Source organism: Nipponia nippon, unplaced genomic scaffold (assembly GCF_047370975.1).
Source record: "Nipponia nippon isolate SJK-2023a ecotype South Korea unplaced genomic scaffold, ASM4737097v1 scaffold_12, whole genome shotgun sequence".
In the NCBI taxonomy this organism is placed as follows: Eukaryota; Metazoa; Chordata; class Aves; order Pelecaniformes; family Threskiornithidae; genus Nipponia; species Nipponia nippon.
In genome coordinates this window covers 15,310,241-15,323,051 of record NW_028262313.1, presented here as the reverse complement: position 1 = coordinate 15,323,051, position 12,811 = coordinate 15,310,241, and the positions used below count along the sequence as shown (strand labels likewise).

General features: G+C 43.9%; 1 protein-coding gene across 1 annotated transcript in view; it reads left to right on the top strand.

The window, feature by feature from the left end:
• GPC4 (glypican 4) overlaps positions 1–12,555 on the top strand; it is a 69,819-nt gene extending 57,264 nt beyond the window's left edge. Inside the window, exons 5-9 of the mRNA XM_087749001.1 lie at positions 5,565–5,695; positions 5,900–6,046; positions 6,446–6,582; positions 8,794–8,969; positions 9,970–12,555. Of these exons, the coding sequence (XP_087605127.1) occupies positions 5,565–5,695; positions 5,900–6,046; positions 6,446–6,582; positions 8,794–8,969; positions 9,970–10,178 (800 nt within the window). The 3' untranslated portion in view covers positions 10,179–12,555. The remainder of the gene's footprint in view (positions 1–5,564; positions 5,696–5,899; positions 6,047–6,445; positions 6,583–8,793; positions 8,970–9,969) is intronic.
• Positions 12,556–12,811: the final 256 nt, after the last annotated feature.

Genomic DNA, 12,811 nt, shown 5'->3' with positions numbered 1-12,811 from the left:
AGGCTTGGAGCGTCTCTTCTTGCTGGAGCAAGCATGTGTGCAAGCTGTTTTTTCCATACTACTCCTTATACGTTGTTATCACCATATAGCTGTCCTTCCCGAAGCCGGTTTTCTTGCTCGGCAGCCTGGGAGTCTCCCTGCCAGCCGGGGTGAGCATTGGGAAAAGCTGTGGGCCTGTATTTTACATTAAAAAAATTGAATGGGACATGTGTCTGAATCTGTTTTTAAACAGTTCATTTGGCATGTGGCCACCATCCTTTTGAAACGTTGATAGGCCTTACGTGACGCTGTGCGAGTGCTTTTGCCATCCTCTTCCTCCTGTTAGTTATTCTCTTCCGTGCTTATAAATGGTATTATTCGATATATGAAATTTAGACTGAAATATTAAATTCTACCTTGGGTCAAGGCTCAGCAGAATTGGCAATGCATCATGTTTTGGGAGCATGGGCAATAGATGTTAAATGTTTTCATTTGTGCTCCTTTTCCAGGAGACTTGATTTATCTGTGAACGAGCATCCTTTGGGAGCAGTCGCTTCACTCCAGTTAATGTGTGATGAAGTGCACATGTAAAGTATCTGCCGCTACTGACAAGGCTGTGGTGCTCTTCCCATCCCACTCGTGGAAAAAAAAAGATGGTTAAAAGAAAGGATTTTCCTTTCATTAAGCTGCAAGATAAAAAAAGGGAAATTGCTGATAATTGGCATTTCAGGCTAGATTTATTTAAATCTTAGAACTTGTTTTCCTGTGTTTTGTGCACTGGCTTTTCACTTCGCTGCCCGTGCCAACGGGGTGTGTGCAGGGTATTATTTTCAGAAGGCGTTTTTTTTGCCTGTGTATTCCATATAGGGAGTTAAATGTGACACTAAATTGGGTTTCCAAGTCATTCTCTGGGAGGCTGACACCCCCCTCCCCATTCCTCCCAGCCGTCTTTCTCATGAGAATATTAAGTATTTCAGCTACAATTGTTGCTGAAATAGCTCAAAGCCAGGAGACTTGCAAACATCTAGTCCAAGTAGAAAAGAGGAATCCCATGAAAGGGAAGGGCATAATGCCAGAAAACAGACAAAAGCACAAGCAGCTAATTGCTGTAGGTGGTATGCAGCTAAAAACGAACCTTGTTGGAAGCCAGCAAGCCCTGTCACACGAGACTGATCAGGGACTGCATACAATAATTAAGATTATTAAACAAGACAAAATAAATAAACACGATTCCAGGTCGGAAGCAAAGCTTTCTTCTTGTAGCGCTTCCTCCCCAAGGGGCTTCTTGCCTACTCATTACTTAAGTATGGTATTAAGCTTTGTTACATTTGTTGGCAGTATTTGCTTGCTTCTTGCACTCTGGGTTGATTCTTGCAGTGGAGTACAGATACTGAAAACTTAAGATGTGCTTTCTTGAGACAGTTTAATAACTGAACAAGTGCTGGTTATGTTCCAGATTTTGGTTTCTATCTCACTTTGCCACTTGAGGCAAATTAAATTAAATAGATCTGGTGTTTGGGACAGGGCATATGTCACAAATACCCTCTGTGTGTGTGTGTTTAAAAGTTTAAAGAAATAAATAAAAAACAACACCCCAAAAAAATCCCTCCAAAACCACCCCACAACAAAAAAAAACCCAACCCACCTGCATGGGCTCGATGCTATTTTGCATCGTGGGTTTAAGTACTAAGTTATGGCTATGATTTATTACACATCAAAACCAGATTTTGAACCTAGCAAAATAAAGATAGTTGAATGGGAGAACTTGCAACAAATGCTGCACGTATATATGAATTTGGGTGCGTGTGCGTATAAAATATGCATGCATATGTGTTAGCTGGTCTCTATGTAAGTCACTTACGTAAAGCTTTTCCAAACTGGGATGTAAAGTTTGTAGGTTTTTTTGAGACAAAAAACTTGGTACTTGCAAGAGACCAAAAAATTGGTACTTCCTTCTGCAAAGTACCATTTAAAATTGCAGCATATGAAATAATGACTGAATTGTACTCTTTTCTCCCATTTAACTATCTTTAAATTATTTTGCCCTCTATTCCTGACACAATTGTACACCAATTAGACAGGGGTATACTTTGTTTCAAACAAACTGTTGGGGGGTTGGAGCTTTCCTGAATGAACAGTGTTAATGTCCAGTGCCTTTTCATGATTTTATTTCCCCCCCCCTCCCCAAGGTTTACTCTGCTCAAAGATGTTGAATTCAGGCTCCATATACGTATCTGGAGTACTGCTTTGTGCGCAAAGAATTTTTTTCTCCCTTAAAAAAAAAAAAAATTGTTGTTAATGAATGGTCAAGGTCTTCCCCCTCCTTCCCTCCCCTTTTAAATCAGATCTTGGGGTTAAGACTGAAAACTGCCTTTTGTTCTTCAAGTCAGACAGTGAGGCTGAAGATGTGGGTTTCTGATTATTGGTGGCACAATGCGAAAGAATTGCCAAGGATTGTCTCAATGCCAGTAGCAAGGACAAATGTATGCAGGAGGAAGAGGGTCTTTAAGGGATGGTGCTATATGGTGTGGGTTGGGTTCCCCCCCCATCCACTTCTCTCTCTCCCCATCACAGGGAGGAGAGACAGTCTTTGTCATGCTGTGTGTTTGTAATAAATGGCCAGGGTACATTTTTCACTCTGCCAGACTTTTTTTTTTTTTGTGAAGCAGGTCTGAGCCACCTCCCCGTGGCTTATAAATATCAATTATTTTGCACCAAAGGTGGGGCAAAATAATTGATATTTATAATCAACTCCTCTCTCCCCATAATGGAGAATCTTTCTGGGAGACGAGTTGCACCGAAGCTTGGTTTCTGGTTTTTGTGCAGCATGCCTCCCCTCTCGACGTGCTAGCGTTATCTTGAACCCCAGCCAACCCTATTAATGTCAAACGTGGCTGCCAGAGGGAATCGCTGCTTGCCACGACTGCTGGTGGGGACACCAGCCAGCTCCTGGTGGGAGGTAAAAGTTTGCAGGATGCCCCCAAAATCAAAACTGTGGATGAGGTAGAGCCCCCCACTGCCCCCCTTTTTTTTTTCTTTCCTTTTTAATGAAAGTTTATTTCATTTAGTGCTCCTCGCCAGTATCAATCCCAGCTCCTGAAGAGCTCCAGTTGAATATATTCTCCAAGGGCAATTATGACTTTCCTTATCTTTTCTCGCCAGCTTTGGCAGCTCTGCTGGAGGCCGAATGCATTTTCTCTATCGGCAGTCAAAGCGGAGGCTGCATTCCTGGGCTGTGATACATGTAACGCCATGGCACCCCCGCTAACAAAGGACCCAATTCGCTCTACATTCCCATGGTCTTGTGGATGGCCTGCCCGGCTCAAAGTTTACAAAGACGCCAAACAGCCAGAAGAATTGGGGTTTATGTTTCCTTTCAGTCTTTCACAAACACTTTATTGATCTGCGGCCTTTCCTGGCCACTCAGAGAATTAAGTAGTTACAAAATGGAATGATTTGGGGTTCTTTTTTTTTAAAAAAAAAAACCCTATGCATTTTGTGTGTTTTATTATCTGTCTATTCATAATATTTTTATTTGAAATGAGCGGCTTCCTGCAAACTGCGCCAGGATGTTCTTTATGCACGTGAAAAACCCCAAAAGCTTTGACAATGATGAACACATTTAAGTTGTGCTCCACTTGTTTACAAAAGTCTCCATTTGGTAGCACATCAAAAGCATTTTTCTCCCCTCCGGCACAATGGTATATTCATGCTAGCAGTCATTACTCAGAGATTTGAAGCATCACTTTATTGGAGCCCACCACAATACAGTCTAAGACTCTTTGTTTCATTTGTTATTACCTTCTTTTTTTCCTTTTTTTTTTTTTTTTTTTTTTTTTAAATGCATTTAGTTCAGACCTGTTTGTAGTCCCTGATGGCTAAATTCCAGCTATGCCCTGCAACAGCTCCATCATTGATGCTGGTGGTGTGTGCCTGCGGGGCCAGAGGCTTTCCTGGGGGCTCTGGCTCCTCCCGGGGTTCTCTCCCTAAACACCGGCACCTTGGCAGAGCTGCACGAGTCCCAGCTGATGTGGTTTTTAGGATGGGTTGATTTGACTGTTTGACCCTTAACTAACACCCAGCAAATCTTTGGAATACTGAGTTGCCTTTAAAAAGTGGATTTACAGGCTAGGAAGACATCTGCAGTTCATGGTGGTGGTGGTGGTGTTGGATTATTATTATTATTATTAATTATTTATTTATTTATTTATTTATTTACACAAATAGCATAATTGTATATTTACCATCAGTTTGTGTTTTTTCAGCATAGTTTAACATGACCTGAGGACTAAAGCAGAGCTATTACTGAATTGTTCAGTATGTGGAATATCTTTATAGGGCTTTAACAGGTAGCTGGAGCCCGCAGGAGTTTTCCGCTTGTTGAAGGTACCTCCTGTGCTTAGGAGGAGGATGAATGTCACGAGAAACACTTTTCAAGAGAAATTAATAGCCTGACTGTGGAACGCCCATTTCTCCTTAATGGAAGGGAACAGGCGTATCCTTGGGAGCAGGGAGGAGCTCCTCGGAAGAGGGTTTCCTCGGGGCCAGAGGGGCCGTTGTCCCCTGGCCTCCAATGTCACGCAGGCTAGGAAAAACTGAAGAATTAAATGCAACTGGAAAATTTTGAGTTTGTGGCAGAGCGTCACTAAGTGACGCAGGAGAGGGGACCAGCAAACAGGGTGCTCCAGGGCTGAGGGGACTGCAGTGAAAACAAATGTTAAATAAAGGTTGCGATGGGCAAGAACAGATGAGTGCTTAGCACAAGGCGTGTACCTGGAGGCACCTTCTAGGAGAGAACCAGAGAGAGGGCTGAAATGCAATGCAGGGCGAAAGCCTTAATGTCAATAATAATTTCCCAGAGGAAGTAATGGGAGTTCGGTAGCTGTTATGTTTAATGATGTATTTGATGAGGACGTGCATGTCGGCACAGGAGGAGTGACCCGGTGTTGGCTGAGGGACTTTTCCATCTTCACTTGCATAGATGTGCCAAATACATCATTAGTACACAACATTTACCCTGGTCTCATGTAGTCTCCCTCGTGCAAATTGTCCATGTGATGCCAGAAGGTGTAATGCCTTGGCTTCCCCAGGCACTGCAAAGCCTCCGGCTTTCCGTAAGGGAGAGAAGGTAGCGATGGTCATCTTGGGCCCTTTCACATTGGTGTCTTGCGTTCAGGACCAGCATGAGGAAGCCGGTGGCTTTCTCTCTCTCGGCTTTGAAAGCAGTCTTGAAAAACAAATGACACAAGGAAACCTTTAATAAACGAGCATGGAGAGGAGCGTGTTAGTAATGCTTGTCCTAATGGGAGGAGCTGATTACAGGCTGCCTTTTGGCAGGCTGTGATGGCTCTCCCTCGTTTAATGCGGCTTTTGATGTATATGAGTCCATGGCATGGTGCTGGCAGCCTGTAAGTGCCTGGTGAAGTTGTAGGTTCTGGGAACGGAGCAGAATGTTTCCTGGAGACGTGTGCTGGTCAGAAGCAACGTTGCAGTGGTTAATGTCTGTGCGCTCAATCTGTTATCCTTGTTATCTGTTCTCCTTGAAGCTCCTCCATTAAAAGCCTTTGTTTCTCTCTTTGTGTTAGACTCGATGCTGCTGGTAGCAGAAAGGCTGGAGGGTCCCTTCAACATCGAGTCAGTCATGGACCCCATTGATGTGAAAATTTCAGATGCGATCATGAACATGCAGGAGAACAGCATGCAGGTGTCTCAGAAGGTAAATGGGCCAAGAGGACGTTCAGGCTTTATTTATCCAATGTGTTTTATTTCCCTGTTCTTGTCAATAATGTTTTTTCTTTAATGTCCTTTGGAGTATATATAAAGCTGATGTATTATTTTGGGCAGGAGCTGGGCTGTAGCCTGGAGAAGGGAGGCTCGTGTGACCTCCTATTTCATAAAGTCCTTTCCTTCTTTCATGTAGGTTTTCCAGGGATGCGGCCAGCCAAAAACGCTTGCCCAGGGCCGGACCGCTCGCTCCATCTCCGAAAGTGGTTTCAGCGCTCGTTTTAGACCCTACAACCCAGAGGAGCGGCCGACTACAGCTGCCGGCACAAGCTTGGACCGACTGGTGAGTGCCTGGTCCTGCTGATGCCATGCAGGTGCTTCGCACCCATGTACCGCAGCATATAATTTTCCATTTGTAATTTATAGGGTTTCTTAATATTCCTTGGCTGTCTTAAACTCTCTGAGGGGTGTAATCTGCCCGTGGCTCTAGATGTGAATTACGTCAACCCTTGTATGTCAGAAAACTGCCTGTGTTAAAGGCTTGGCTTATGAGTAATACGTGTTTGAGGAGCGGTGTTTAATTTTGTATTAAAAAAGTAAATCAACCATCAAACATGCAACCTGAAGATCTGGCCTATACATGTCTGTTGTGATAAAAAAATACCTTTCCAGCTTTACTTCTAATGAGCGTTTGGTATTCTGGATTATGTCCTGTGTTTCTTTTTTTTCTTTTATTTAATAGGTTACTGATGTGAAAGAGAAGCTGAAGCAAGCCAAAAAATTTTGGTCATCTCTCCCTGGCAACATTTGCAATGATGAAAAGATGTCTGTAGGCACTGTCAATGAGAACGAGTGCTGGAACGGGAGCGCCAAGAGCAGGTTTGGCAATGCTGCCGTCCCCGGTTAACTCTCTCCCTCTCGCCCCAGCCTTTCCCAGCGTGCCGGCTCCTCTCCCTGAGCCCTCTGCTCTGATCCCAGCTCCCCCGAGACAGGCTGCTGCCGTTATCCTTTTTTTTTGTAGATGGGAGAGCTTGAATGCAAAGCTAAAGGGTTGTCCAACACCTACCTGGTGATTTGTTTTAAAGGAGAGAAATGAGTCTGTATATCTAGATAACAGCACCTCTCCTTGGACCTAAACCTCTTACCTGTTGCTCACAGGTTTGGGGACATGATTTGTACAAAATCCTGTAGCTCAGCCAAAGAACAGGGGTGCTCGTATTGTCTGACAGCGCTGTTGCCCCCAGTGCCCCCAGTTGGTGTTTCTAATAGGAGCTACTGCTGAGTTCCTTGTTGAGCAGGGGCAAGGGAGATGGGGATGGGTAACAGGTCCGCTTCTCCACTCCTGAGGTCAGTGGCACGAGGGGGCCAGTGATTTTCATGCACGCTTTTTATGGAAAAATAGTTACAAATATTTTTTTTCCCCCCTCTTCTAAGGAAGAAATTACCAACACATGAATAAGCCACAGGTTTTCTGTCATATGGTTTATGTAACTGCTTAACTTTTATTTTGGAAATAAAAGTTTCTTTTTTTTCTGTTTGCTTACTGAGGAAATAAGCAAAATCCAAGATGTTCCATTAAAAAAAAATAGTTGTTGAGGGTTTTCCAGCAGTTTTTTAAGTTATAACAGTTTTTGTCCTTGGTATTTTTGGGGCACAGAACCAAGCCATACCGCATAAGTTTTGCACTGTTTCGTGTTGCCTGAAACTGCCTCGCTCGGCTGGGGTGATGGTTTGGGTCTCTGCAACAAGAAATGACTCTGCCCTCCTGAGGGCTTGTTTATCAGCAGCTTGTACAGGGCTTTTAGTGGCAGATTCCCCCAGTGTGTGAGGTCTGGCATCAGCAAGGAGTGGAGCTGGAGACTCGGCAGCACTGGGCAAGGAGACAGAGGCAGGTGTCTGGGGGAGGCTGGACCTTGCTCACTGCCATCCTATGTGGGCTGTGCCAGATGTTTTGCTTTGCTGTTACTCTTTTCTCTGTGGCTCTAATAAGCTAAAAGTTCAGTAGTCTTCCACGCTTTGGTCTCTCTCTGACCTCTTCACCACATATAATACTGATCACAATAATAGTAATAATAATAATAATAATAAACCCTCCCAAATATAGGACAGGGTTTGAGTATGCCCTTCAGACGTATGATTATATCTCACCGCCTGGTCTCTGGGATCAGTAGATTGTGCTAAAGACTTTTCCCTCTCTCATGATACTGATGGTGGCATCATAACTAAGCAAAAGTAATGTTGGCATCATAACTAAGCAAAAGTGATTTTTCTTGCAAGTCAACTCATTGGAGGAGGAAAAAAAAGTGTCATATCCCTGCTCTATAAGATGATACTCCAAGTACCTGTTTCAGGAGATGCATTCTTTTGGGTTTTGTTGCTCAGTCTCTCTTTTTAAACCAAGAGGCCATACGTGTGTTCAGACCTGAGCGTGCACACCTCCTCGGGCAGAGCAGCTCAGCTCTTCTCCGCTTCAATGCATGGGGTTATGTTATCTCTTCTTCAACAGCACAGATGTTTCTCCTGCTGGGGTTATTAGGGAAATTGCATCTCATGTCTGCATAGTGAGAAGTACACATTTAATACTCCAGCTTGATGGTTAAGGTGCATTATGCAAAGTCAGAATGACGTTCTTGCCTCCAATAGTTACTCTAGTTTTCTCTGGGATAACTATGGCCCCAAAGGTTGTTTTCCCAAAAGTGACATCTAACTGGGCATCAAGGCATCTCAGCAGCTTGTTTTGCTCTGTTGCCTGCAGCGAGCTGATTTATGCTGTTGTAAGCCTTTATTATTATAAACCCCAGATCTTCCTTCTCTTTTCAAGTTGGGAAGAAAATTGTCTTTCCCCTGCCTTTGTGGCACACGGTATATGAAAACAGTGTTTAATTTCACATGCTGCAGGGAGGGGGACATGGGATAAGAAGCCAAAGAAGGGCTCCGTGAGGGTTAGCACGTGGGAAGATCGCGTTAGGCCCAGGGTATCGCCCAAGCTGGAAACGGGGGTGGCATCGCTGAGTTCCCACGCTCTCGCCCTTCGGCGCGGCACCCCACCGAGCTGCAGCTCTGGTACCAGCAGGAACGGTTTCTTTTCAGGTACGACTTTGCAGTGACTGGAAATGGCTTAGCAAGTCAAGTGAATAACCCAGAGGTAGAAGTCGATATTACCAAGCCAGACATGGTGATTCGCCGACAAATCATGGCTCTGCGGGTAATGACCAACAAGCTGAAGAATGCGTACAGTGGGAATGATGTCGACTTCATTGACATAAGTATGTTTGCTGTTGTTTGCCTTTTTCTTTTTCCCTCTTTAATCGGATTTCATGCTAACATGGGGTAGCTGGTTAAGCTTCAGCTATGGGTAAGGACGTTAGTAAGGAGGGTGGAAACCGACGTCTCTGGCAGGCTGCGCAAGGAGAGTCGTTCCCATAGAATCATGGGACAGTTTGGGTTGGAGGGGACATTTAAAGGTCATCTAATCCAACCCCCCTGCAATAAGCAGGTATATCTTCAACTAGATCAGTTTGCTCAGAGCTCCGTCCAGCCTGACCTTGAATGTTTCCAGGGATGGGGCATCTACCACCTCTCTGGGCAACCTGTTCCAGTGTTTCACCACCCTCATTGTAAAAAATTTCTTCCTTATGTCTAGTATGAATCTACCCTCTTTTACTTTAAAACTGTTACCCCTTGTTCTATTGCAACAGGCCCTACTAAACAGTCTGTCCCTATCTTTCTTATAAGCCCCCTTTAAGTATGGAAAGGCTGCAATAAGATGTCCCTTGAGCCTTCTCTTCTCCAGGCTGAACAACCCCAGCTCTCTCAGCAGCCTTTCCTCATAGCAGAGCTGTTCCAGCCTCTGATCATTTTTGTGGCCCTTCTCTGGACCCGCTCTAACAGGTCTATGTCCGTCCCATATTGAGGACCCCAGAGCTGGACGCAGGGCTCCAGGTGGGGTCTCACCAGAGCGGAGCAGGGGGCAGAATCCCCTCCCTCGCCCTGCTGGCCACGCTGCTTGTGATGCAGCCCAGGAGACAGCTGGCTTTCTGGGCTGTAAGCACACGTTGCCAGCTTATGTCCAGCTTTTCCTTCACCAGTACGGATGGCTGTGATGAATGGCATGCAGCAGTCGCATTAACCAGAGGACCCGCGCTTGCGTCTCATAAATGTCGAAACATCCACGCGCTTGCCTTTTTCCCCCCACCGCTGCCTTCTGCAAGCGAAGCATCGCACTGCAGACGGCAGAGGAGGACAGCGTGTGTTTGTCTCCCGCAGGTGAGGAGAGCAGCGGGGAGGAGAGCGGCAGCGGCTGCGAGCTCCAGCAGTGCTCCCCGGAGTTCGAGTTCAATGCCACCGAAGTCACCGGGAACTCCAACAAGAGCGATAAGAACGTGAACACTTCTGCCGCTACCAGGAGCGGTTTATCACAAGCAGCCTTGCTCCTTAGCATTTTGTTCTTGGCCATGCAAAGACAATGGAGATAATTGTGCAGCATAGGGGGGGAGCGAAAAAGACTTTTATTATCAAAGTTAGAAGGCACCTGCTTTCACTTTTATACCATCTAGGGACTTTGCTTTTTAAGTTAATGGACAACAGTGTACAGTTTTTACTATGTTGCCACTGGTTTTAAGATACTGATTTTTTTTTTTCCCCTTCTATTCTGGGAATAACAGGAACGGGGACTACCAGTCTGTCCCGTTCACCAAGAGTCCATGTTAGAAGTGGATAACAAAAATGTATATACAAGCCTGTAGTTAGCTCTGCATTTGTGTCTTTATCACTTTTTTTTTTTTTTTATTTTACCATGTTTCTTACGAAAACAAAAAAACCCCAGGGTCTTCTCTTGGCCTGTAACAAGTATATGTTTCTGAAATGAGAAATATCTGTACAGAAGCAGGTTTTATTTATCATGTTATCTTATGGGGAGAAAATAATTGCCCAACGAGCAGAAAACATGTTTCATGTAGTTAACTTCCCATTTATCCACATTATGTTAGTTGCCTTATCTGGAAAGAAGTGGAAGTAATTTGTCTTTATTATGCGGTAAAACAGAAGGTGAAGGCAGAGCTGCTCAGTGTGCCAAGTGCCCCGTTTGCGTAGGGCGTTAATGCCAGGAGCAGGTTGTACTTTCTTTACAGGAGGTTTTTGAAATTGAAAGAGACTACAGAGAACTCCAGTTCCGCAGACGCTAAGAAGAGTTGTCGTTTGTTCCCCGGGATCCTTGCAATTAGCTGTAACTCCTGTAGGTCAGTTCCCGACATGCGTCCCCCGTGGGAATAAGGCATTAAACTTGTTCGGTTGGAAGCAACTTGTGTCGCAGATCCAAATGCCAACATGTGTCTTCTCTGCAAATTTGTTAGATGAATGCTGGATTAATTTTTTAATTTTTTTTTTTTTAAGTAATACTTTGTGGGAGGGGAGGCGGGGGGGTGTCGGGTTTGTTTTTGCAAGAGCTTTGTTTCCTCTCCGATGGGGGGCAAAAGGGAAGGAGCAGGCGGGCAGGGACCCGCGGGACTGTTGCAGGCAGATGGGAGTAGGAGCAGGCAGGAGCTGGCAGGGCTGAAGACGCCTCCATTTCGGTGTATTTGGTCTCCTGGGAGCCAGTGCCCAGTGCCTGTAACTTTTCGGCACTACCTGAGACACCCTCCTCTCGCAGCTGGAACAGTGTTGTGGTGAACGGCAACTCATTAATAAAAAAAAAAAAAAAAAATTATATTTTTAAGAAAAGAGATGAAATAATTTTTAAAATAGTTTAGGGAAAACAAAGTCTTTGGAAAGACTCAAAATTATTCTGCACGTCTCCTCCTGCTTTAGGTAGCCTTTAGGTCTGGCCGGACGCTGGGATCTGGCCAGGAGAGCAATCCAGAGAGAGAGGGTCTTCTCTGTTCCACCCTTGTGTTGTAAGGATAATTTTCTATTTTTATATTGAAGCATTAATTACTTGTTAGCTCAGGGTCAGCGTTATATTCAACTTTATTTTCACACCAAATTTCTGCAAAGCTATAAAGACGGAGTATTCTTGGCTGGTATAAACAATCCTGGAGGCTTAATTTTACTAGAAGTAGCCAGTTATTTATTAAAACATGATGTTAGTAGAGTAGGGATATTCTGGCTAGATTATTTTTCTTTAGAAAATAAATCATGGAAGCATAAAATTGAAAAAGTTATAAATTTATGTGTGGGAAAAAATGGATTGTAAATAGCTAAGTTGCCTTGCGAGGAATTGGAAAATGTGCTGATACTTAGAAACTACCTCAGTTCTGAGGAATTTCCTTTCTAGCTTTGAGTGCTATTACATTTACTTGGTAGAAGTGAATCTGGTCTCCAATATGTAGCTGAAAGAGTTATCCCTATAGACCTTGTTAGATTGTTTTTAATTTAGAGGGTTGAACTACATCCAGCTGTTTTCTTTCAGCTAAGTTCCCTAACAAAGAGAATTTCTGAATTAAATATTGCTGATGGTTTCCATGACTTTTCCTGATTTGTTTGGTTTCATGGCATTTTCTGATTGCCCTTTAATTATTTAAATGGTTCTAGCCATTTGAATTTTAATCCCGAAATAAACAAACGTTAGATGCACTACCATTGTAAATACGTCGCAGTAAGGTCTGACTGGATAACCCTTCTGGCTTCGACCCAGCTGGCAGGCCGGCAAAATTAAATGAAGAAAAAAAAAAAATAAAAAATCAAACTTCTTCAGAGCTCAGAGAATGGTGGAACAAAAGCCCTTGTGTTTGGAGGGGCTGACTTCTCCAACATCTCCCTTCTTGGCGTAAGTGTTCATATGTAAGGAAGTTGCTTGTAAATTCTCCTGCTTTCGAGCATTTCTGCTCAGAAAAAAAACATGTTTCTGAATTTATATTTATCGTTTTACATCTAATTGCTTACTAATTATTATTCCTTAGTTTGGTACAAGCCACCAATGCAAAGACCTGCCGTGAGTTTTAAACGTGTCCAGTTGACTTTGTTAATAGCACAATGATCCTCCACTATATAAAGGACAGATTTGTCACCTGGGGCTACAGGAAACAAGAGTAAACATCAATATAGGATGATCAAAAGTTGTGTTCCTGCTTTTATTTTGTGTTTGTGTGTGAAATTGGCTCTCTGACATGAG